Raw genomic sequence first — 25,566 nt, forward strand, 5'->3', positions numbered from 1 at the left:
CCTGAATATTGTTAACAGAAAAGCTGAAGAAAGCTATAATTAAATCCTCAATTTGGAGTGTGGTTCAGGGTTGTTAACTGGCCAGAAAACAACTGCCTTTCTGATTTAGGACATCACCCCCCCCTTTTTTTTTTAAAGGGGACAGCTATTCTCTCTGCCCATTAAATTTTCCATAGTGGTTGGGATGAATGCTAGAGCATTGCCACAGTGCAATGAGATAACTTTTGTGTCATTGCAAAAGTGATAGCATGATGTAAGCTTGAAGCTGAAAAGTTAAGTCTCCACCTTCACAATCTCCCACTACATGCACAGAGTCAAATCCTTCAATATTTCAGAAGGCATTCAGTACCTTTAAAGACTAACAAAATTTTGTTCTGGCATAAGGCTACTGAATCAGAAAAAGAGGGCTGTAATCCTGGGGTGTCAAACATGTGGCCCATGGGCTGGATCAGGCCCCTAGAGGGCTCCTATCAGGCCCACAAGCAAGTCTGCTTCCTTCTCCCTCTCTCTTGCTTCTTTCTGGGTCACACCTTGCTTTGCCAGGATTTCTCAATCACACAGGAGCTATAGAGCAAAGCCTCTGTTTTCTCCATTGGCTGAGTCTCCTCTCTTGGGGAGGAAGGGGGAAGGGAGGGAGGCTAGCTTTGATACTGACCACAATATTGCAAGAGTGCTAATACTTTAAGCATGTTTTAGGGTTTTTAAAAAAATCTTTAATTGTGTGTGTGTCCTTTATAAAGTGTATATTTCTGCTACCATTACATTTTATGACACATGGCCTGGCCCAACAAGGTCTCATTTATGTCAGATCTGACCTTCATATCAGATGAGTTGAACACCCCTGCTCTAATCCATGAAAAATTATGCCAGAATATTTTGTCACTCATTTTTAAGGTGCCACAAGACTCCTGATTATATTTGCTGCAACAGATTAGCAAAGCTGTCCATCTGGAATCCAGTATTTCATATTTTCATGAACATAGCTGAGAACCTGGCATGCATTTTTAGAACCAGCAACAAGACCAGAAACAGGTTTATACAAAAGACTGAGATTTTGACATGAATGCCATGCCAAAAATCCTTTTGCAAAATTTATTCTGCTTACTGAAACATTTTAAGTTGTGACCTGTTATCCAGGAAAACATAAATTGTTTCCTTAGGAATTCCCCTGACAACTGCAGTGTGGCAAAAGGTGGAAAGATGGCCAGCAACACAGAAAATGCTGGAATGAACTATGGAAGCTATATGGAAGAAAAACATATCCCACCACCAAACATGACCACGAATGAACGGAGAGTTATCGTTCCAGCAGGTAAGAGCTTTGTTTTTTGGCAATATATATCTAATAAGATCTGCCCCATCACTAAAAATGGGCATAAACCATCAAACTAAGCTCTGATTTAATAGAAGCCTCAAGTAATTCTCTTCCACTGAAAACAATGGTATTTAAAGTTCTTAACAACTTTGGTTGGTTAGTGGCTCTTCCTTTTAAGATGAATTAGTTCCCACATTCTGCTGCCAGTATTATATGAACAGTAATAAAGCTATGTTTGAATTAACCAATCAAAATTTGTGACCAATCAGGCCAGGTTGTGCTTCACGAACCAGGGGCTTGGGAGATTGTGTCTTCCCCCACCAATCTACTCATGAACCTCTATGACATTAGTGCGGGCTCCAAAGGCATTTAAATACTCTCAGAGAGTACCTCCGGGTCCAGCAGCCTGATAGGAAGTGAGCTCCAAAGCCTTCAAAATGACCCAACTGAGCTCCAGTGGGGAGTGCTAAAGGCCTTTATAGGGATCTGAAGCTCAGGTGGCCCACTCGACTGAGCTCCAATGAGAGAGAGAGGGAGAAGTGTCAACATTGGATGCCTGTAGCATATTAGTCTCATTCATATCCATTTCTGATAGCTGTGAACAGTGCTGGCCCAAGGGCATGTGGCGCCCCAGGCAGGCACCCCCCCCATAGCACTGCAACCCCTCCTTCCTTTCCTGTCACCTCCTCCCGCATGATCACAGTGCGGCGACATTGCAGAGAGCTCTGGGATAGAGCACAGAAGTGCTACATGCATGAGGTTTGAGGCTTAGCAGATGGGGGAGTTGCTGAAAACTTCTGAGTTCATGTGAAGGGCTGAAGATGATTGTTGCTGATGGATTAGGAGTGGCTGTGTTCCGCACCCTCTTTGCATTATTAAGCTGCGCCTTGCCAGATGCCAAATGCTAAAGGGCTCTTGGCCTGTGGCTCTTAGCCTGGGGGCTGTGTAAGGACCAGGAACCCAGATTCCTTGTGTTCCCAATAAGGTAAGTAGACTCTCCAGGCGGGGAGCCACATAAACAAACAGGGTTTAAAAGGGGACTATATATTTTTAAAAAGCTATCATGAAGGTAGAATGCCAGCAGGGGGTGGGGGATTTCCAGTGTTTTGCACTGAGTGTCACATGTATGACTATCTGCCCACAGGACAGAAGTCTTGGGTGTGTGCTCGATGCAAGGAGCTCCTGGTCCTCAGGGAACAAGTTCGTACCCTTGAGGCTGAGGTGACTGACCTGGAGAAGCAGAGACAGTCAGGCACTCGGAGAAGACTCTTGGGGACGTGTTAGATGAACCCCGCTCTGAACGTGGCAGCCCCGTTGCTGCCAGGGAGCATAAGGGTCGAGAGGGAACAGGGCACCGTGCTGAGGATAAGGGGAATGTGCCCTCTTCTTCAGTTGGTGAGCGGGAATCCTTTCGCACCAAAGAACCATCCCTGGGCAAGGAGAGAGGGGGGGGTCTTGGTAGTTGGTGATTCGATCCTTAGGCAAGTAGACAGCTGTGTGGCAAAACCGCGTACTGACTGTATGGTGACTTGCCTGCCTGGTGCGAAGGTAGCGGACATTATGCGTGTAGTAGATAAGCTGATAGGGCTGGGGAGGAGCCAGTGGTCGTGGTACATGTTGGCATCAACAATGTGGGGAAATGCAGTCGTGAGGTCCTGGAGGAAAAATTTAGGCTGCTAGGCGGGAGACTTAAGGCCAGGACCTCCAACGTAGCCTTCTCAGAAGTGCTATCTGTTCCACGTGCAGGGCTGGAAAGACAGGCACAAATTAGAAGTCTCAATGTGTGAATGAGACGATGGTGTAAGGAGGAAGGGTTTTAAGTTTGTTAGGCACTGGGATGCTTTCTGGAACAAGCGGGAGCTGTACAAAAGAGACGGTCTTCATTTGTCCCCAGATGGAACCAGGCTGCTGGCGCTTAAAATCAAAAAGGTGGCAGAGCAGTTTTTAAACTAAATCTTGGGGGAAAGCTGACAGGAGATGAAATGTCTCTGGTTCAGGAGGACTTATCTCATAGAGATGAAGGGTTAGCTGTTACTTTTCTACAGGGTAATGGATTAGAGTTGTTCACTGAGATGGTGACAAAAATAATGGACTGCCTGCCAAAGTCTCAAGGCGGCAAGAGGAAGGTGGCGGGCCTAGCTTGCCTGGGAAATTATAGATGTTTGTACACAAATGCTAGAAGTGTTCGAAGTAAAATTGGTGAGTTGGAATGTTTAGTGTTGGGAGAAAACATAGACATTGTGGGAATTTCAGAAACTTGGTGGAATGAGGAGAATCAGTGGGACACGGTGATTCCTGGATATGTTATATCAGAAGGATAGGGAGGAAAGGGTTGGAGGTGGGGGTGGGTCTGTATGTCAGAGAGGGCATATGGTCCAGTTAGACTGAGGTCAGAGAATTAGATTCCCTTCTAGAAATGCTTTGGGTTGAAATAGAGGGCCCAAAAGGAAATTTAACTATGGGAGTTTGTTATCGTCCACCAAATCAAAAGATAGAGGACGACTATAAAGATAGTGGCTAGACGTAAAAACCGTGTCGTCATAGGTGATTTTAACTACCCGCAGATTGATTGGGTCAATATGTGTTCTGGTCGAGAGAAAGAGATTGAGTTTCTAGATGCTCTCAGTGACTGTTCTATGGAGCAGATGGTCTCTGAACCTACCAGGGGTGGGGCGATCCTGGATTTGGTCCTAAGTAATACCCAAGACTTCGTGAGAGATGTAAAAGTGATCGCACCACTTGGGAGCAGTGACCATAACGTTATTAATTTCACCATTTGTATAAATTGAGAGTTGCCCCAAAAGACCAGCACAACCACGTTTAACTTTAAAAGGGGTAAATTCTTTGAGATGAGGAGACATGTGAAGAGGAAACTGAAAGGAAAGGTAAATACAGTCAAAACCCTTGGGGAAGCTTGGAGGCTATTTAAAACTACAATCCTAGAAGCTCAGATAAAATATATACCACAAGTTAGGTGAGAACCAGAGAGGATTGTGAGGCACTCCAAAGGGATCTGTTGAGGCTGCGTGAGTGGGCGTCAACGTGGCAGATGAGGTCCAATGTGGCCAAGTGCAAAGTAATGCACATTGGGGACAAGAATCCCAGCTACAAATACAAGTTGATGGGGTGTGAACTGGCCAAGAGAGAGATCTTGGAGTCATGTAGATAGCTCACTGAAAATGTCAAGACAGTGTGTGATTGCAATAAAAAAGGCCAACGCCATGCTGGGAATTATTAGGAAGGGAATTGAAAACAAATCAGCCAGTATCATAATGCCCCTGTATAAATCGATGGTGCGGTCTCATTTGGAATACTGTGTGCAATTCTGGTCACCACACCTCAAAAAGGATATTATAACATTGGAAAAAGTGCAGAAAGGGGCAACTAGAATGATTAAAGGTTTGGAACACTTTCCCTATGAAGAAAGGTTAAAACGCTTGGGGCTCTTTAGCTTGGAGAAACGTCGACTGCGGGGTGACATGATAGAGTTTTACAAGATTATGCATGGTATGGAGAAGGTAGAGAAAGACGTACTTTTCTCCCTTTCTCACAATACAAGAACTCGTGGGCATTCAATTAAATTGCTGAGCAGTTGGGTTAGAACTGATAATAGAGGTACTTCTTCACCCAAAGGGTGATTAACATGTGGAATTCACTGCTACAGGAGGTGGTAGCAGCTACAAGCATAGCCAGCTTCAAGATTGGGTTGGATAAAAATAAGGAGCAGAGGTCCATCAGTGCCTATTAGCCACAGTGTGTGTGTGTGTGTGTATGTATGTATATGTGTGTGTGTGTGTATATATATATATATATATATTGGCCACTGTGTGACACAGAGTGTTGGACTGGATGGGCCACTGACCTGATCCAACATGGCTTCTCTTATGTTCTTATGTGCTAGGGCGGGGAGGTGAAGGGATGGGACAGGAAGGGAAGGAGGGGGTGGCGCGCAGGCAGAGGAGTAGGCAGGCGCACTGCAGCCGGCAGGACCCAGATGCAGGGGGGCAAAGGGAAGGGAAAGGAGCGGTGAGCGCACGGGCGGAGGAGGAGGCAGGCACACCGCAGCCAGGACAGGAAGGGGCGGAGGAGGCAGGCAGAGGAGGGGTTGGGTGGCGCACTGGTGCAGGGGGGAGGTGAAGGGGCGGGAAGGGAAAGGAGGGGCTGGCAGCAGTGGGCGAGTGCGTGGGCAGTGGAGGCAGGCAAACTAGGTGCTTGCCTGGGACACTGGGAGGGAGCCTAATTCGACACCCCCACCCTCCTGGCGCTCTAGGCAATCGCCTAGTTTATCTAGTGGGTGAGCTGGCCCTGGCTGTGAAAATACCATATAAACAAAAATCCATCTTCAACATCTGAAAGACTAATAAAGCTCACTTCATTGACTGCATAATTCATATGATATAATTTGCTAACTCCTTTTGGAAGCATGCATAGAAAGAAGTACCATGTATTCCCTAACAGTAGATGGAACACTTTTGATAAACACATGAAACAGCCTTATACTGAGTTTGTCAGTCAGTATTGTCTACTCTGATTGGCAGCAGCTCTTCAGGGACCTGGGTAAATGTGTTTTCCTTATCCTGGCAAATTGGAGATGATAGGGATTGAACCCTGGAACCTTCTTTATACAAAGTAGATGCTCTGCCACTGAGACATGGCCCCTTCCTAAGATGCATGAGAGTGTATGTTCAAGATGAATATGCACACATAATAACAGCAATAAAGGAATGGCTCCATATATGCAACCAGTTATTATTTGTTTTATTCCAGCTACAATATTAATTCCTGACCTAGAACATCAAATAATGGTCAGTACTTCAGTTGATCATTGTTGATATCTAGAGTAATCATGTTATTATTCATCAGATGGTATAATCAGTTCCTTTAAGTTAGTTATTTTTTTTACACTAACTTTGCACTACTGGTCATTTATGTGAGGCTAATTATTAACAGAATGGAAGCATTTACTTTTATTCCCAGTGTTCCAAAATTACTGAATATAAACTATTTCTGTTTCTGCTGTATTGCTTCATGTCTCTACAGTTATACAGTAAGAGTACTAGTTGTGGCGAAAACTGCAAACTGTAATTCTGTCAGTTATTAGTCAAGCTACACAACTGTTGCATAATCTTCCATATGTATTCAGACAATGGTTTTCTGAGCTACAGCAAAATTGCTTTACTGAATGATAATGTATTCACAAACAGCCCAGTGGGCCTCTAAAGCAACAGGGGATGAGTGGATTTACCATTGCTATCTATAAGTAATCATAAATAGCTTTCTCCTATCCACATCTCTCTTAAGAAATATATCTGGAAATGAATGCAATAGTTCTGTGAGGAAGAGGTCTGCATGCAAAAACAGTTGTTTGCCAAAATGCACAAGGAATAATTGAATAAAGTCCTGCTGTCTGACTGCCAGATGTTTTCACTTATACAGAGCAATTGCAGCAAATAGGGTGATTTGGCAAAGCAAAAAGGGAGGAAGAAGGCAAGATTTATAATTCTCAGCTAAGCTAGTGAACTGCATAGGCCTTGGTTTCCATATTAAAATTTCTCACCTGAATAAAAAGATAACAAAGGTGTTGCTCTTCCTGTAAGGGTAATCTGCAAGTAAACTGGAATCATTAAAAGAACACATCCAGATGCCCACACTCTCAGTCGTTGTGCATGTCAGTGCTCAGCCAGGCATGCACCAAGTGCTACTGCACAAAACAAAACCTTTCACTTATCTGGATCAGTTTGGTCTATCAATGGAGTTTATCCTATTAAACTGAAAAATATTATTGGAAAATAGAGGCACTTTGCTGGAATAACCTTTGTTGGCTTTTTAGGCAGGCTTTTGAACAACTATTTAAAAATAATGCACTTCTCTACTTGATAAATACAAACAGGCATAAACAAAACACATATTGCCACATGGGTATTAGCAGGGCTCTTTTTTTCTGGAAAAAGAGGTGTCCGAACTCTCAAGAGGGAAATGAAGGAGATACACAGCACCCTCATGAACTTTTAAACTTTTTTTTTTAATTTTTTTTTCCACAAAGAGATTCTGGAACTCCATTCCACCATGTTCCCCCAGAAAAAATCCCTGGGTTTTAGTTGGATCCGTAACCACATTCCTTCATCATGCATGTAAAGATCATGGATTAATCTTGGATTAATTACTGAAGCAGAATAGTTAATACTATTCAGTATTATTTTAGCATGTTTGCTAGGAAAAGCTAGTTCTCCATGACAAAACTTTCTCTTTTTCCAAACAGATCCCACATTATGGAGTACAGACCACGTACGCCAGTGGTTGGAATGGGCCATCAAAGAATATGGCCTCCCAGACGTGGACATCTTGTTGTTCCAGAATATTGATGGAAAAGAATTGTGTAAAATGACCAAAGACGACTTCCAAAGGCTCACACCAAGTTATAATGCAGACATTCTTCTCTCACACCTACACTACCTCAGAGAAAGTAAGAACTGACCTATTTTTTTGAAAAAAGGTTGTGTCCACTATATTTTCACACTCTAATACTTCAAATGCTATGTTAAATATTATGAACTTTTTTTATTAACAAAGATAAAAAATCAATGTGAATATCATCTACATGAAAATTTGTAGTAATGTTTTTTCTGGTCACATGATTTTTCCTGCTTTCCATTACTGAAAAGATAATTCAAAATGAGATGACAGATGTATTGATTTATAAAGAAATGCCAGGCATGATTAAATATATGTGTTCAATACAGCACAAAGGGGCACTTTGTAAGACTCCCATTGAAATGGAATTTGTAGACTTTCAGGTAAAGAGCCCACTAAGGATAAATAAACTGAAACTTTTAGGGAGCATTTGAAAATAAGGGGGAAAAGAGTAAATCGGTTTCTTGAAGCATATAGAAACTGTTGCAGATCACAATGATAAATGAATAAAAAAAGAAATTCTATTTTAAAAAATCAAGCAATGCAACACCAACATGACATTGTATTTTCCTTAACCTTACTAATGTTCAGGATATTTCCCTCCAATATTCTGTATTAAATTAACTCACTGCTTGCAGTGGTATCATAAACCCAACCCCTCACAGAGCAGAATAATGTTGGAATTGCCTGTAAACAAGGCTCTTAGGATAAAATCACATGCTTATTAAGATTTTGGATATCTCTTTTTAAAATTTTGGTGTTGCTTTTTGTTTTGTAGCTCCTCTTCCACATTTGACTTCAGATGATGTTGATAAGGCCTTACAAAACTCTCCACGGTTAATGCATGCTAGAAATACAGGTAATGCTGTCACTGCTCCCCTTTCTATAGGCCATATTTTTAACATGATAACTGTGCATTGAGAAAGGAGACAGAGCTTTAATATTACTATAGCAATTAAGGGAGATTTTCAGACACACTCCATACACAAGTGAGGCCATTCAGACCAATATGTAAGCTGCTGTTAAATCCATGTGGGCAGTGCTTTATATGAGCCACCTAGAAAGAAATATTGACCCCAGGAACAAAATGTTCATTTCCTACACTTCCCCTATATGTACACACAAGCAGGCACAAACATCAATAAAATTTCACCTCCATTGCTTCTCATCCTTTCTCCAATACTAAGAATGCTTTCCCACATAGCATTAAAAAAACCCTTTTGTACCATGGAGAAAGATTCAGGCTTAGTCTTATCCCTAATAAGCTGTCAGAAGACTTATTTTTTTTAAAAAAAAATAATTCAAACAATTCATCATGACACTAACCTTCAACAGACAGTATTATACATGTTGAAATCAATCCATACAGAGGAGGGAAGGGCATGTGCTGCTTTTCCAAATGTACCCAATCATATGGATACATAGTCTCCAGGCCCATGAGACATCAGTCATGTGTAGGTGGGGTATAGGGACAGGTACTTCCTCTCCATGCACATTGACCAACATGCATAATATCCTTTTCAGTTTTTACAGTCCTGGTGATTAAACTGCACATAAGAGGAGATTGCACTACCCATGATCTTCCTGCTTCAAGAATAGGTCAATATACATATTTTCCAGCTTTGATACACATGATTAGTAAGCTAGTATTTTTTTAGAGTATTTATTTGTACATGCAATGCATATCTGAATGGAACATGGTTGCTGCAATCTCCCTTTACATACAGCTTAATCACCAAAATTGCGACAACAGCAAAGGATTAATTTTGTCTTTAGTGGACCATTGAGAGTGGACCATCTCTCGGACAGAAATGTGAAATAAAGCTGAGGCAAAATAAATTTCTTTTGCATGCTTGCCTATTCAGCTTGTTTCCAAGAAAAGCAGAACTTAGGGATCTACCTGAATACATCTAAGCGTTCAGTTCAGGTCTGGTTTTTTAATCAATCTGCCATAGCAGTTCCAGTACAACTTGAGCTATTTCAGCATTTGTATTTGGCAAGAGGTGCAGGACTGTCTCTAGCACTGTGCCAGGTAGATCCTCCTAAATATCACTTGCCTTTGAAGGTTGCTACAGGGGATTCGTACCCACTCCCATGCCATGTTTGTACCATTGTGATAGCAACAAGGATCAAACACCATCCTAATTGGTTGTTGCTAGAAGTTTATTCACATGAGAAGCAGAAGCAGTGAGAGAAGGAAGCTCAAGAGACTCAAGCTTATCTCCCTAAGTAAAATGAACTTTCTGTCTACGTAAATGAAAGTGCATATCTCACCTCAGGTCTTCCTCCCATTGAACAAATCAGAACCGTGGGGTAAGGAAGCACAAGTCCCTTACTCTTCCTCTTGCTCCTTCTCTTTCTCATGCAGAGGTCTTTTGTGGCACATTGGGGGTTGGTATTACATATTGAGACCAAGCGCCTACCAGGGAATAACTCTGCTGCCACATTTCTTCAAGCCAGTTCACCTGCAGTAATTAAGAGGATTCAATCTTTTTTGAAAAAAATTTTTTTTTTGTTTTTCAATCAAATTTGGGCTGTAGGTAAGGCAACTAGAATAAACTTCTTGAATTTGTGACTCAGAAAATAATATAGATTTATAAAAGCATCATAAATGCAATCTGATTAAATGAAAATCTGAGATATCTCATCATCATGCCTGAGGATTTTCATGATTGACAGTGACCAGAAATAACAGCTATGTAAGAAACAAACAAAAAAATAATCTTAACTTTGGACACCTTTTTAGAAACTCACCTAGATTTTCTCTCTGGTAAATCAATGATGTGTTTTATACACATGTATTTAGTACAACATTAAATAACATGATCTCATACTTTCCATATTTTGCTGAACACAAAAATCCCTTCAGAAACTGACCTACTCATCCTCACTATGTTTTCATGCATTTTAAGACTAAATGTCACGAACAAACTGCAATTTTTCATGATGTTAATGAGCCTGAAGTCTTCCTTTGCTTTGCAAGCCATGCTAAGATTAAAGACTAGTTTATTAAAGAAGTCTTTGATATAACCAGACATCTTTGTGAGAACTGGTTTCTGGCACTTGAATCATTTGGTGTTTGTTTCTTGTACAAACTAGAATTCTAAATAAATCCTGGTTTAGAATTGTGTTTTGTGGACAAGAAAATTCCAGTTTGTCAAAGTATCTGAATTTACACATTGCAAAAGACTTGTTAGATCAAAGACTAGCTGTGCGCAAGGAGGTAAAAGAATGGAGGCAGCAAATGAACACAAGGATTACAAGGTTCTCATGCCACAAGCAAATCATGGTATGTTTGTGATGTTTAAATGTCACCCAACCCATGGCTTTTAAAAGTAACATGAGAAACAAGCCTTCAATGGAAATCCAAAGAAACATGTAGCTAATGATTTTAGTTTAGTGTTTAAACTATACAGGGTTCCCTCCCCCCCCCTTTATTAATTTTTCACTGTGTTCATACACAAAGTATCTATATAAAGTAACAGTAAGGATCCTGTCTGACTTTTTCAGTGCTCATATTAAAGAACCTGTATTTCCACAGACTTCAAAAAGGGTTAAATTGAAGTTCAGGTTTTACAGAAATAAAAGTATACATGTTAGTTGAAAAATTGGTAGTATAAATCTTTGTCCTTTATCATATATGATTCACCCAATTGCCTCAGTTTGGCACAGAACAGCCAAGCATATGAACTACAACACAACACATGTAGGGTTATGCAGGGTAGGGGAAATAATTGGTGTACCTGATGTGCCTGGCAGACCTAATATGAACATGTGGAATATGTGGAAAAGTTAGTACAGCTTCTCCTAATTGGATGTGATCCTCTTCTACCTAGCTTGATTTTCTGTCAGTGTATTAATCTGAAATTGATTTTTATGTCATTGAATACTTTACAGGGAGATCATATTCTCCATCACAGTCCAACTCCAATTTATTTATTTATAAGCTTTGTTCCAGGTAATAATAGCCAATGCAAAATTATCCTTATTGCTATTGTTGTCTTCTTGTCTCCAGGAGGTGCAGCTTTTATTTTCCCAAATACTTCAGTTTACCCTGAAGCAACACAAAGAATTACAACCAGGCCAGGTATGCAGGATGCAGGATTTTTTGTGTGCGTGCTTGCTTGCTTCAATCTAGTTTACTGATCTCTTTCCAGGCACAAAACATCAATACTGAAATGTCACAAAAATATTAACCTTGAACTTGCCTAAACTATGTTAGCAATTCCATACACATTACCACTGAATCAAGACTGCTCAAAAATCTGACCTAACATATTCCATCTGGAAATGAGATTTTGTTATGATTATGAAAATATTTGACATTATAAAATCCCAAAAATTGAGTTTTGTTTTTGACTCTTAACATTTTTTTTTAACAACAACAACCACCTTTATTGGCATAACAGCATAGATGTGCACAGTCGGCAAGGGAGAAAACATATATTACCCCAACATTTGAAACATTCCTCTCCTCTTAGAAGCACAGCACAGATATTTAGCCACAGTCTCAATAATCTCAGGGTTATGAGAGGACAATAGGAAGAGAGTCTTACCACCATTAGATTTTCCCTCATGATTTCGAAGAAGAGAATCTAAGTATATAGCATGAATATCACAGTAAAATGTACAGTGCAGGAGAACATGGTCAGTACTTTCTATATCCCTTGAACCACAACCACAAAACCTGTTGGAATATGGAATTTTCTTAATCCTCCCATACAGCACAGCAGAAGGAAGGACATTAAGTGAGCTAACATGAAGGCTCTACGCAGGTTAGGGGAAGTCATGCAAGAAAGATATGTTGGCAAGGTTCCACTAGACTGTTCAAAATTAAAAATTAATGTTTGACACACTGTTTTTTGAAAATAAGCCACAAGGAATATTTAAATTTTGATGACACACTGAAAATGCAATTCTTCCTCTGCAAAAAAATTATAGCTACTTCAGATTTTTATTACTTATCAGTTCAAGTCAGAAAGAAGAAGAAGAAGAAGAAGAAGAAGATATTGGATTTATATCCCGCCCTCCACTCCGAAGAGTCTCAGAGCGGCTCACAATCTCCTTTACCTTCCTCCCCCACAACAGACACCCTGTGAGGTGGGTGGGGCTGGAGAGGGCTCTCACAGCAGCTGCCCTTTCAAGGACAACCTCTGCCAGAGCTCTGGCTGACCCAAGGCCATGCCAGCAGGTGCAAGTGGAGGAGTGGGGAATCAAACCCGGTTCTCCCAGATAAGAGTCCGCACACTTAACCACTACACCAAACTGGCTCTCCAGAAAGAAATAAAATTATTTATTTTTCATTATTTAGGAAAATTCCAATTCCAAATAAACAAAATTATTTTATTCCAACATACATCATATATATTTCTTGTACTAGAATCCTACATTAGTAATAGCCACGTGTCCCTCTGGGGATATGCATTCAGGTATATCTGGTCTGAATATATATTTTTGGGTATACAGACACTGTTTAGGATTTTGGAGAATACCAATTAATTGGGTGCCAAAATATTTGGAAATACTTGAGTATCTACAGGAATATTTGGGGCTGCCATTTTAAGGCCCCCAGGGCTGTTTTCCTTATGTTTTTTCTTTGCATTTACAGGACTTGCAGGCAACAGGAGGGAGGGGTAAGGGAGGCAGCTCTCCAGAACTTAAGAAGGAGCCCAATGATGTTTGTCATCTTTCCATGGCTCTCTGAGCATGAGCAAAGAGAATAAAGGGACTGCAGCTAGACTGCATTTCATGGCTAGATTTTTTGGAGTGCTGCTGCCACTTTTGCTGATGCTGTCTGGTCTCTGCCTTAGAGTGCTGCCTGCCTGAAAAGATCTTCTTGTTCTGTGCCTGCCTGCTGGACACCTTAAGAACTTTCTAATGTAAATTGTCATTTCAAGGTTTTCTGTGTTTTTTGTTTTCCCAGGGGGGAGGGTTATAGTTAGGAGTCCTTGTTTCTTATTCTTTTTTTAAAAAAAAATAGCTTTCCTTGATTTTGTTTTACATTGTTTTTATGCTGTTCTCTTTGTTTGTTTTAGAATTGCTTTGCATTTTTTTCTAGTTCTAAATGGTTTTTAATTTTTAGTTTTTGGAAGAGAGGGATTTTCCAAGTTTGTTGCTGTTTTTAAAAGTTTATCTTTTTGCATTATTCTAGTTTCAGTTTTACAGTTGTTCTTCTATAGTTTTAAAGACATCCCTGTGGCTTTTTGTGGGGGTGGAGTAGGTTCAAGTTTTGAGGTATACCTGATGGGTTTTTTAAAAAAAAAATTACAGCAGGTTCTGAAGAACACATCTAGTTAGATTTTCATAACAGTTAACTGTAGGTAAGCATTTAAACATTTTAAAAACACACAGTTGGTTTGGCTGGTTTGACATTTGTTCCATTGGGCTTGTTGGTTCTTTTTATACTTGGAGGCATTTGGCTAGTGGAGGAAGTTGCCTCAAATGCCTAAAAGCCTGTAATTTTGAAACCTAATGCTGCTGAAGAATATAATTTTTGACCTAGGGCATCCAGTTTTCTTTCCCCTAGGTCAAAAATTATATTCTTCAGCAGCATTAGGTTTCAAAATTACTAACTCTGAAACTGTTATGGCTGGTTATCAGCTCTTCTTATGGGATCAGTACAGAAGTTACAGGCTTTTAGGCATTTGAGGCAACTTCCTCCTCTAGAGGTACCCATTCCTCTCCTCCTAACAAATAGGGAAAGAAATTAGATTCTCTCAGGAGAAAAATTCGTCTGTAGCTCTAGGCATTACAAATCTCATCTCAACACCTGTCATGATGGAAACCATCAAGTTGTGCTCTGTTAGTAAAAAAAAAAAAACACTCCCAGGCCCTGTTCATGCCCACTCCACTTGGATGCCCTCAACCTCTACAGCATTCCTGAAAGGGATTCCTCTACATGAAATCTGCAGAGCTACCACATGGGAAACATCTCACACATTCGTAAAGCACTATGTTCTGGATGTTTGCCAGTCACAGAGGACCTCTGTGGGCCAAGCAGACTTGCAAGCAGTTTGTTCCCGAGTTCATACAGCACCCGCCTCCAGGTAGGGCTCTGTGGTTTTGGCTTACTATTCTCCCATAGGTGTGAAGCACAGAGACCACGAAGAAGATAAACAGTTACCTGTGACTGATGATCTTTGAGTGGTCATCTGTGCATTCACACCACCTGCCCTCCTTCCTCACTTTGAGGTCCTCTTCTAAGGGCCTGTTAGTGGTCAGAAGAACTGGTGGGATCCTCATGCCCTTTCCAGTAAACATGCACGGTGGAGCCCCTGTACATGACACTGGGAAGCGCATGAAAATCCTTTCTATTTAGGCTTTGAAGTTACTGATTGGAATCAGTACAGGTGCACTATATCCCATAGGTGTGAATGCACAGATAACTACTCAAAGATCATCAGTTACAAGTAAGCAACCTATTTTTTCCATGTATGAGAGTGATCAAGATGAACATGCAAAAACAGAATTCAGCAACTTTTTTAGGGTAAAAAGGTTTCAGCCTAGTTAGATGAATAAAAGCTGGGAAAGTTGTAGCTAAAAAGAAATTATTTTCCAGAGAATCCATTTGATGGGCCAGTATAGAAATGAACTTAGATTTAAGATTTGTGACTGTTTAACTATTGGTAATGCTGCTTATTTTAGTAACTTTGGCTTTTAAGAGCTTTTCCAGTTGCCATCATACACGTTTGTGTGTTTTAACCAGTGTCAAGTTGCTTCTGACTTATGGTGACCCAACAAATCAACAATCTCCAAAACATCCTGTCGTTAACAGCCTTGCTCAGGGCTTGCAAGCTGAGGACTGTAGCGTCCTTCATTGAGTCAATCTCATATTGGGTTTTTCTCATTTCCTGCTGCCTTCAACCTTTCCTAGTGTTTTTGCTTTTTCCAGTAAGAACACACAGACATAAGAAGAGCCCTGCTGGATCATACCAGTGGTTTGTCTAGTCCAGAATCATGTCTCACACAATGGCTAACCAGTTCCTCTGGAGGGCCAACAACAGGACATAGAGGTCAAGGTATTCCACTGGTGTTGCCTCCTGCATCTGCGATTCAGAAAACTGGAGCCTCTGAATGTGGAGGTTTCCCTCAGTCATGATAGCTAGTACCTAGTGATAGATTTATCCTCCATAAATCTATCCAATCCCCTTTTAAAGCTGTTTATTCCTGTGGTCATCACTACATCACTTTCCTTTTGTCCATCCTGAACCTGTTGCCCATCAACTTCAATGAATGCCCTCAAATTCTAATATTTTGGGAGAAAAAGTTCTCTTTGTCAGCTCTCTTCATCCCATGCATAATTTTATTAATCTCTATCATGTCCCCCAAAGTCATCTATTTTCTAAACTCAAAAGTCCCAGGCTCTTCAGCCTTTCCTCATAGAGAAGGTGCTCCAACCCCCTAATCGTCTTGGTTGCCCTTCTCTGTACTTTTTCCAGCTCTGCAAAGATCTTTTTACAATACAGTGACCAGAACTGTACACTGTATTCCGAATCAGGCCACACCATAGATCTATGCAAGGGTATTCCAGTACTAGCTGTTTTTTTCTCAATTCCTTTCCTAATAATCCCTAACAAAGTTTGCCTTTTTCACTGCTGCAGCACAATGGGATGAGCAATCTACTACAACCCCAAGATGTTTTTCCTCTCAGTTTCAGCAAATTCAGACTCCATTAGCCTATACTTGAAGTAGGCATTTATTTATTTATTTTGTCCTAGTGTGCATCACTTTATACTTAATAACACTGAACTTCATTTGCCACATTGTCATCCACTCACCCAGTTTGTGGAGGTCCTCTTGGAGTTTTCAACACCCTGAATAATTTTGTGTCATCTGCAAACTTGGCCACTATAATATTCATCCCTAGTTCCAAATCATTTATGAATATTCTATTCTTTATCTGGTTGGCCTCCCCTGTCAGCACTGTCACCTGTGCTATAAAATAGAATAATATCTGCCATCTCTATGGGATAACATCTTATCATTATGTGAGATGGCCAGGCTGGGCAATATGCGATGATATGGAAAATTTTCTAAGTGCTGTTGAGTTGTTTGTTTATAAAAAGTTTTTATTGTATTTTATTTTTTTAACATATGTTGTACTCTGCCAGAACCCTACGAGGAATGGGCGGAATAGAAATATACTAAAATAAATAAATGAATGAAATGAAATAGTACCAGCCCCAATACCAATTCATATGAGATCCTACTGCTTCCCTCCATTGCAAGAACTATCCATTGATTCCTGTCATATTGAGAGCAAAGCCTGGCACTGTTACTCTAACCAGGGTTTCCAAGATACACAAATGCAATCACAACAAACAAAGTAAGAGACAAGAGCAAGGTCTACAAATGAGTCCAAAGTCAGGTAGCCAAAGGATCAGAGGAAAAGAGAGCTTGGAACCAATATAGGGTGCAAGGTCTTGAACAAAGCAAAGACAGAATACAAAGGCAGCAAGACAGGGTAGAATATGTCATCTCTCGAAAGTTTGTGACATGCAGTGGTGCTTCCATATCAAGTCTTGCTCAGCATGTTCATTTTATCTGCCTCATTAGTTTCTTAACACTGTGATCTTCTTCGTGGTCTCTGTGCAGTCCCACACATGGGTCTTGCCGCAGGCAACGGATCCATACCTCGGAGCTCCAATAGCTCGTATATAACGTCTTTTGGCGCGCTTTCCTCCCGCCCTGGGGAGCGGGCAGCGACCGCGCATGCCTGGAGCGGGGGGAGAGCGCCCATTCCACTCAGTTTCTTTCCTACCGCCGCCCGGACAACACCCTCCTCGCTGCGTTCCTCCTTAGCTCGTCCGTTACCTCATCTCTTATTCCTTCTTTCACTACTTAGTATTTTCCTCTTCTCGCTACCCTTTTCGTCCCAGAAAAACAAAAAAAAAAAAAAAAAAAAACCGCTCCCTGCGCTATTCTCTCCTTTTTCCCTTCCCTCCCCTCCCTTGTCCGGGGCGCATGGAAGGGAAAGTTACCTTTAAAAAGTGCACGCGCTGTGGGACCAAAATCCCTTCGTCAGACGGCCACAGCCACTGCCTGTTTTGTTTGGGCGAAGCTCATCGAGTTGACTCCTGCCCTCACTGTGCGAACTTCGGCAAGCAAGCCCGGAAAAACCGTGCAGCCAGGCTCCGGAGTTTCCTTATTGAACTGTCCCTGAGGGCTATGCCCGCCTCGGACCCGCCGCCTCCCCAACAACAATCGGGAGCTTCGGCCTCTGCGGACGTGTCTCTTCCTAAGCAGAAGCACAAGTCCGTTAAAAAATCTTCGAAGCACGCCGATCCAGGCCATAAGGCTTCGAAAAAATCGCGCCATCTCGAATCTTCCGATTCGGCGCCCAAAAAGTCTCGCCTTTCCGAATCGGCTGATTCGGCGCCGAGGAAACTACACCACTCGCACTCGGCTCCTAAAGAGCCTCGGGCTCCAGTTTCGACGCCTATGGATACCACGGCCTCGACGCAGCCCGCACTTCCGCTTGAACTGTCGGCTCCTTCTGACGTCATCACCGACATGCCGCAACTGACTCCTCACTCATCTACAGCAGTAGAGGTCATACCGGTCCACTCTCGTTCGCCTTCAGTGCACAGCGTGGTCCCTGCCGACTTCATGCAACCCGACCTGACTACAGATTCGACTCAGGCCTATCTTAAGCCTCCGCTTCGGATCGGATCCTTCCGAGACATCGGGATTTCTCCCCTGTATAGGGATTCGGCCACTCAAGCTTCAAATGAAGGCCGCGCTCGCTCACCTCTTCATCGAGCCCTATCTCGGTCGCCGCCTCGTAGAGGCCGCTCCAGATCGCCACGCAGGCGCCGAGACTCCGACTCTTCGGGCCAGTATCGACAATACTACGCCCTTTCGAGGTACGACCGCCATTTCTCTCGGTCCCCTTCTCCTAAACGTCGGTTCCATCGCCATCCTTCTCGGTCCCCATCCGTGGAGGGTTCCGATTTCTCAACGTACTCTGCTATTCGATACGCGGATTCTCCTAGACCCCGTGATCGACCCCGTGATTCCCTACGACGACTCCGGGATTCCCCACGACACCGGGACTCCCCGCGCTTCCGCGATGTCGAGCGTTTTCCCGATTCGCCTAGGATCCGTGATCGCTACTATCCGCGACCCCGTCATCAAGATCGGGCCCGAGAACCTTATCCGATCCGAGAACCTGATTATTCTCGTTACTCCCCCCGACTCCGTGAGCGACTACGGGAATGTATACAGCAATCTCGGGACTCTTACCAGGCAGAAGGTGCTAGACCGCGCACTCCGTTAGCTTCTACCTCGACTGCTCCTCCGGTCCATACCCACACGGACCAACGCGACCAGGTGCTGAAGCCTCAGACCGCCCCTTCGGACCCGATTCCGCCACCGCCCCCTCCTTCCGGTGACGACTCCCGTTCCGACGCCGACTCCGTAGCTTCATCTGACTCCGAGGACCACCCAGACTCGGTAGTCTCGGATTCGGCACCACAGCCCCGACTCTCTCCATCTGATGCCTCCAAGGCCTACCTCCATCTGATTACTGCTATGGCCGAGGCTTTAAACATTACCCTTCCGTCGGACTCACCTAAGGTCTCTGATATCGTACACGACCTTGTACAGACGGACTTTCCACCTGGTTCACTACTCCCTATGCTACCGGTGCACCTCGAAGGCCTCCGTGAGACCTGGGAAAAACCAGCTTCCATTCCCCCTACTTCTAAACGCTTGGACTCGCTTTATAGGGTTCATGCTCCCGAGGCTAAATTTCTTGCTTCCCATCCAGCACCCAATTCCATTATCGTGCACTCAGCCACTAAGGCTAAGCCCTCCAGACATCCAACACCTCCAGACCGAGAGGGCAGGAAGCTGGACACCCTGGCCAGAAAAATGTTCAACCTTGCCTCAACAAATTCGAAACTGAACAATTATCTTGCCTACTTCTCGGCCTACATCTTCCATCTGGCCAACCAATTTACACCTCTCATCCCTTCCCTTCCGGAACCCTCTCAAAAGGTGGCCTCTGGGCTAGTATCAGAACTATCTAGGGTATCGAAGCAACAAATAAATTCCATTCGCCACGCTGTCTCCTGCTCTTCAAGGGTTTTTGCGTCATCTGTCGCCCTTCGCCGTCATGCCTGGCTAAGGTCCACCAACCTACAGCCGGACATTAAGCAAAAGATCGAAGACCTCCCCTTTGATGGCCTGGGTCTCTTCCATGCCTCTACTGATGAGGTTCTCACCTCAGTGGACGACGGGCGCAAGCGCGCAAAGCGTCTGGGAGTTTCTCAACCGTTCTCCCAGCAGCCTAACCGTACAAGATCCTGGAGACCATCATTCCAGAGGCGCCAACGATCTCCTAGGCGCAATGATTTCTGGAAACGGAAGAGTGGACAACAGAAACCTGCGTTTCAACAGAGGCCTCGCTCACAGCAGCCCAAAAAGTCCTCCCTTCCTTCAAAGCAGTCTCTTTGACTCTCCTCACACTCTGCCAACGCCCCGCACCCGTCTCTCACCCTTCCTCCGAACTTGGAATTCGATAACAACAGACTCCTGGGTGCTGACCATCGTGCGCCTAGGTTACGCAATCGAGTTCATTTCTCCACCTCATCACCATTCCTTCATCGCTACACCCCCGTCTTCTCCCCTGCATCAGGAGATTCTGGACTTACTGCACAAGAACGCCATAGAACCCGTCCCTCCTCTCCACCGAGGGACAGGCTTTTATTCAAAATACTTCCTAGTCCCCAAGAGGGATGGAGGCAGGCGCCCCATTCTGGATCTGAGGAGGCTCAACAAATACATCCAATACAGGAGGTTCAGAATGATCTCCCTGCAGTCCATCTTGCCCCTCATACCCAGGAATTCCTGGATGGCCTCTCTCGATCTTCAGGACGCCTACTTCCATGTGACCATCCGACCTCAACATCGGAAGTATCTGCGTTTTGCCATGGGCGAGGACCACTACCAATATGTTTCCCTACCATTCGGCCTTTCCACTGCGCCCCGCGTTTTTACAAAGTGCATGGCAGTGGTGGCGGCTGCGCTTCGCATCCGGAACATCCCAGTCTTCCCATATATAGACGACTGGCTTCTGGTGGCCCCAACTCAACAACAACTAGAGCACAACCTCGACACAGCTCTCACTCTCCTGACTTCCCTGGGCCTTCGTGTGAATGCCTCAAAATCACACCTCACACCTACCCAGGAGCTCAAATTTATAGGAGCTCTTCTCCACACCTCCCTACATCGAGTCTTTCTTCCCGAAGATCGGGCACAGACAATTATCACCCTAGCCAAGTCAGTACAACAACAACCCTGTCAGTCCGCGCTTACAATCCAACGCCTGCTGGGCCTCATGGCCGCCACTACGTCCGTCCTCCGCTTTGCCAGGTTAAGGATGCGACAACTGCAAATCTGGTTTGTAAGAGCTTACCACCCTCAGACACAATCTCAAAGTTCTTTGCTGACTGTTCCACACAAGGCGCTTCTCTCCCTCACGTGGTGGACTGTTCCCAACAATCTCCTCGAGGGCAGGCCGTTTCTGTCAACCTCTCCAACGGCCATAGTTACAACAGATGCCTCCTGGTGGGGTTGGGGAGCCCACCTAAAGGACAAGACTGTGAGAGGTCTCTGGACAACCTCCGAGAGAACCATGCATATAAATTGCTTGGAACTGATCGCGGTACACAGAGCTCTACAGTCCTTTCTTCCCCTGATAAGGGACCGGCACGTTCAGATCTCCACGGACAATATGGCAACAGTTTATTACATAAACAAACAAGGCGGCACCAGATCCCTCCGTCTCTGCCGTATAGCCGTACTGCTCTGGGAATGGTGTGTCAAGCACAACATCTACATGACTGCCATTCACCTCCCAGGTGTGGAGAATGCTCTGGCCGACTCCCTCAGCAGGTTTCGCATAGACGATCACGAATGGTCCATCAATCCAACCTACCTTCGACGCATCTTCCGATGCTTCGGAATACCCAAGGTGGACGTCTTTGCATCCCGGGACAATGCCAAATGCCCTCGGTTTTACTCCAGAAGGGGCAACGACGCCTTCCTACACAATTGGACGGGCCCCCTTCATTACTTCTTCCCACCAACTCCTCTTCTGACGCGGGTGTTGGTGAAGATAGCTCGGGATGGAACAGACTGCATCCTCATTGCGCCATGGTGGCCTCGACAACCGTGGTTCACGGGGCTTCTTCAACTCTCATGCCACACTTACCGCCGACTTCCTCCTGCGGGCGACCTTCTCTCCCAGGCCAACGGTCAGGTTCTGCATCACAACCCTCGAGTCCTGGCCCTGACAGCCTGGAGAATACACCCTCCTACCTCTCTGCAGAGGTAGCCAATGTCATCCTTAACGCAAGGAAGCCTTCCACGAGACTTTCCTATCAGCGTAAATGGAAGCGCTTCTGTTCCTTTACGACATCTAAGCATCTACAGCCGGAGTCGGCACCCTTGAACCTGATCCTGGACTATCTGCTCTCTCTGCAAAAAGCAGGACTCTGTTATTCTTCCTTAAAGGTGCATCTTTCTGCTGTCTCTGCTTTCCACAATTTGGTTGACGGCAAGACTGTGTTCTCCCATCCCTTATCCAAGTCCTTTCTTAAGGGCATGTTGCACCTCAACCCACCTGTTAAACCCTTTGCCCCGACCTGGAGTTTATCGTTAGTTCTTTCCTGCCTGATAAGGGCCCCCTTTGAACCTATGGCCACCGCAGACCTCAACCTTCTTTCCTGGAAGACGGCATTGCTCGTAGCCCTCACCTCAGGCAAACGGGCAAGTGACTTATGCGCCTTCCGTTACGATCCTCCCTACACCATGTTCCATAGGGACAAAGTTGTTTTACGACCGGACCCTGCGTTCCTGCCTAAGGTTGTCTCCCAGTTCCACTTATCGACCTCAACTTCCTTACCAACGTTTTTCTCCAACCCATCCGACCAGGGACAACGAGCCCTACACTCTTTGGACGTCAGAAGGGCTTTGTCCTTCTACCTTGATCGTACACAACCTTTCCGTAAGGACCCTAATCTGTTTGTGGCCTACGGCAACCCTCACAAGGGTCACAAAATTTCTACCCAAAGGCTGTCTAAATGGGTAGTTAGTGCCATCAGGTTGTGCTACGAACTGGCTAAGCAGCCCTTACCCGAAGGCCTTAAGGCCCACTCTACTAGAGCGGTCTCGACGTCTTCGGCTTTCCTGCAAGGCGTTTCTCTGGAGGACATTTGTGCGGCTGCATCCTGGTCCTCTCCATCCACGTTCGTCTCCCATTATGCGCTAGACGTTCGTGCGAGACGTGACGCCTCCTTCGGTCAGGCGGTCCTCAAATCCATCTTCCACTGAAGCTTCGGGTGAGTGCATCCGCTTCCATCTTTAACTTGCATACCATGTTGCATATGTTGTTGCATATTTCAGGTTGCAATGTGATTGCATTTGACTGATTACAATGTAATTGCATTTGACTGCTTGTTTTACGTGACTAACTTCTTCTTTACCAGCACCCTCCTCCAGGACACCTAGCTGGCTAGTCACCCATGTGTGGGACTGCACAGAGACCACGAAGAAGATAAACAGGTTGCTTACCTGTAACTGATGATCTTCGAGTGGTCATCTGTGCAGTCACACACGCCCACCCAGCCTTCCCCGCTGCTGGCTCCTGGTGATTGTTCATTAACCTCTTACTCTTCATAGTGTCTCTGCCAGCGGCGGCTGGAAGAAACTGAGTGGAATGGGCGCTCTCCCCCCGCTCCAGGCATGCGCGGTCGCTGCCCGCTCCCCAGGGCGGGAGGAAAGCGCGCCAAAAGACGTTATATACGAGCTATTGGAGCTCCGAGGTATGGATCCGTTGCCTGCGGCAAGACCCATGTGTGTGACTGCACAGATGACCACTCGAAGATCATCAGTTACAGGTAAGCAACCTGTTTTTCATTATCCTCCCTATCAGCTTGATCTTCTTCGTGGTCTCTGTGCAGTCCCACACATGGGTTTTCCCGCTGGGACGAACCCGACCTCGGAGAATTCAAAGCTAGCCTAGGTGTTATTTTTGGCGCACGTTCCCTCCCGCTCTGGGGAGCAGGCATCCACTGCGCATGCCTGAAGCGAGGGGAAGGTGCTCCACCCACCCAGTTTCTTTCTAACCGCCGCCCGGGATAGTCCTTCCTCGCTGCGTCTCCTTCGTCAACCTAGCCTATTCACCTCATCTTACCTTATCCGTGACCGATTTCCATTCGATTTTTCCAATCTTCGCTTCTTTTTCTTCTACTGGTATTGTATTAAATATATATATATATATATATATATATATATATATATATATATATATATATATATATATATATATATATATATATATATATATATACCCTTTTCTATCATCTCGCTTCCCTTCCCTACCCCCCCCCCCTTCCCTCCCGGGCGTTTGAAAGGAAAAGATCTCAAAGTCACTTTTAAAAAGTGCACTCGCTGCGGGGCAAAAATCCCATCGTCCGATGGCCATTTGCTGTGATTGTTTGTTTGGGGGACGCCCACAGAATGGACACTTGCATCCACTGTACCCAGTTCGGAAAGCAAGCCAGAAAAAACCGCGCTGCGAGACTGAAGAGTCACCTCTTGGAATCTTTCCTGCAACCCACTATGTCGCATTCTTCTGGGCCCCAAAGATCACCGCCTTCCCTAACTCCTCAAAGGGACGCGGTGAAACCGGCAGCTTCAGTGGCCTTGGCTCCCAGTAAGCCTAAGTCCGGAAAGCATACAAAAAAAATCCCACGACTCCAAGAAAAAACACTTGGAATCGTCTTCTAAGGGGCAGCAGGAACTGAGGGGTGCATCGAAGTCAACCCCACCGGATCCCAGAACCTCTGACGTTACGGCTGCAACGGTGACCTCCGTACCGAAGTCGCCTCCGATTCCAACTGTGTCAACACAATTGGTGATACCGATGGACAGGATCGAAGAAGAAGTGATTCGAATTCAGTCCCGCTCGCTGTCACGATAGTAGAAAGAGAGACAAAAGATTGGGAGTTAACCAACAACAATCTCAAACTAATAGACAGAGACCATGGAAGACACCATTCTGTAAATGTCCCCGCTCTCCCAGACAGACTGACTACTGGAAGCGCAAGGCACCTTCAGCTAAACAGCCTTTCCACCAACGCCAATGACCGCAACCAACCAAGAAGACTGCCATGGCTACTAAGCAGTCTCTTTGACTTTCTCAGCCTGCCACCACCACTGATACCACTGATACACCACCCTACCGCATCCAGACTTCTCCCATTGTACCCCATGTGGAAGTCAATAATGACAGACTCATGGGTTCTAAAAATTATCCACAAGGGTTATTCCATAGAGTTCGCTTCGCACCCGAAAAGCCATCACTTCATACCTACCCCTCCCTCCCTACCTCTTCAAGAAGAAATCACCGCTTTGTTGGCCAAAGCGGCCATAGAGCCAGTTCCACCTCAATATCATCACACAGGATTCTACTCCCGATACTTCCTAGTTCCAAAAAGGGATGGAGGGCAGCGCCCGATACTGGATCTTCGCGAACTCAACAAACATATCCAATACAAAAAATTCCGCATGATCACCTTGCAATCCATCTTGCCTCTCATCCCCAAGAATGCTTGGATGGCACTCATCGACCTTCAGGATGCATATTTTCACCTTACGATCAACCATTGCCACAGAAGATTCCTCAGGTTTGCTGTCGGGAATGAACACTATCAGTTCCGAGCACTCCCATTTGGCCTGTCCACAGCCAATGCATGGCAGTGGTAGCAGCATCCCTTCGTCAAAAGAAGATTGCAATTTACCCGTATATAGACGACTGGCTTGTAGTAAGT

The 25,566-nt window shown here is 44.5% G+C and overlaps 1 protein-coding gene across 5 annotated transcripts in view; it reads left to right on the plus strand.

The window, feature by feature from the left end:
- The window catches only part of ERG (ETS transcription factor ERG), a 283,816-nt gene that overhangs the window by 240,303 nt on the left and 17,947 nt on the right, over positions 1 to 25,566 (plus strand). For 2 of the 5 annotated variants that reach the window (XM_060234254.1, XM_060234255.1), the window contains 4 exons: positions 1,161 to 1,312; positions 7,575 to 7,778; positions 8,505 to 8,585; positions 11,742 to 11,813. In XM_060234254.1, coding sequence (XP_060090237.1) covers positions 1,161 to 1,312; positions 7,575 to 7,778; positions 8,505 to 8,585; positions 11,742 to 11,813 — 509 coding nt within the window. The remainder of the gene's footprint in view (positions 1 to 1,160; positions 1,313 to 7,574; positions 7,779 to 8,504; positions 8,586 to 11,741; positions 11,814 to 25,566) is intronic. The other 3 variants (XM_060234256.1, XM_060234257.1, XM_060234258.1) reach the window with 3 other exon arrangements.

The sequence above is a fragment of the Heteronotia binoei genome, chromosome 3 (genome assembly GCF_032191835.1).
Source record: "Heteronotia binoei isolate CCM8104 ecotype False Entrance Well chromosome 3, APGP_CSIRO_Hbin_v1, whole genome shotgun sequence".
Lineage (NCBI taxonomy): Eukaryota > Metazoa > Chordata > Lepidosauria > Squamata > Gekkonidae > Heteronotia > Heteronotia binoei.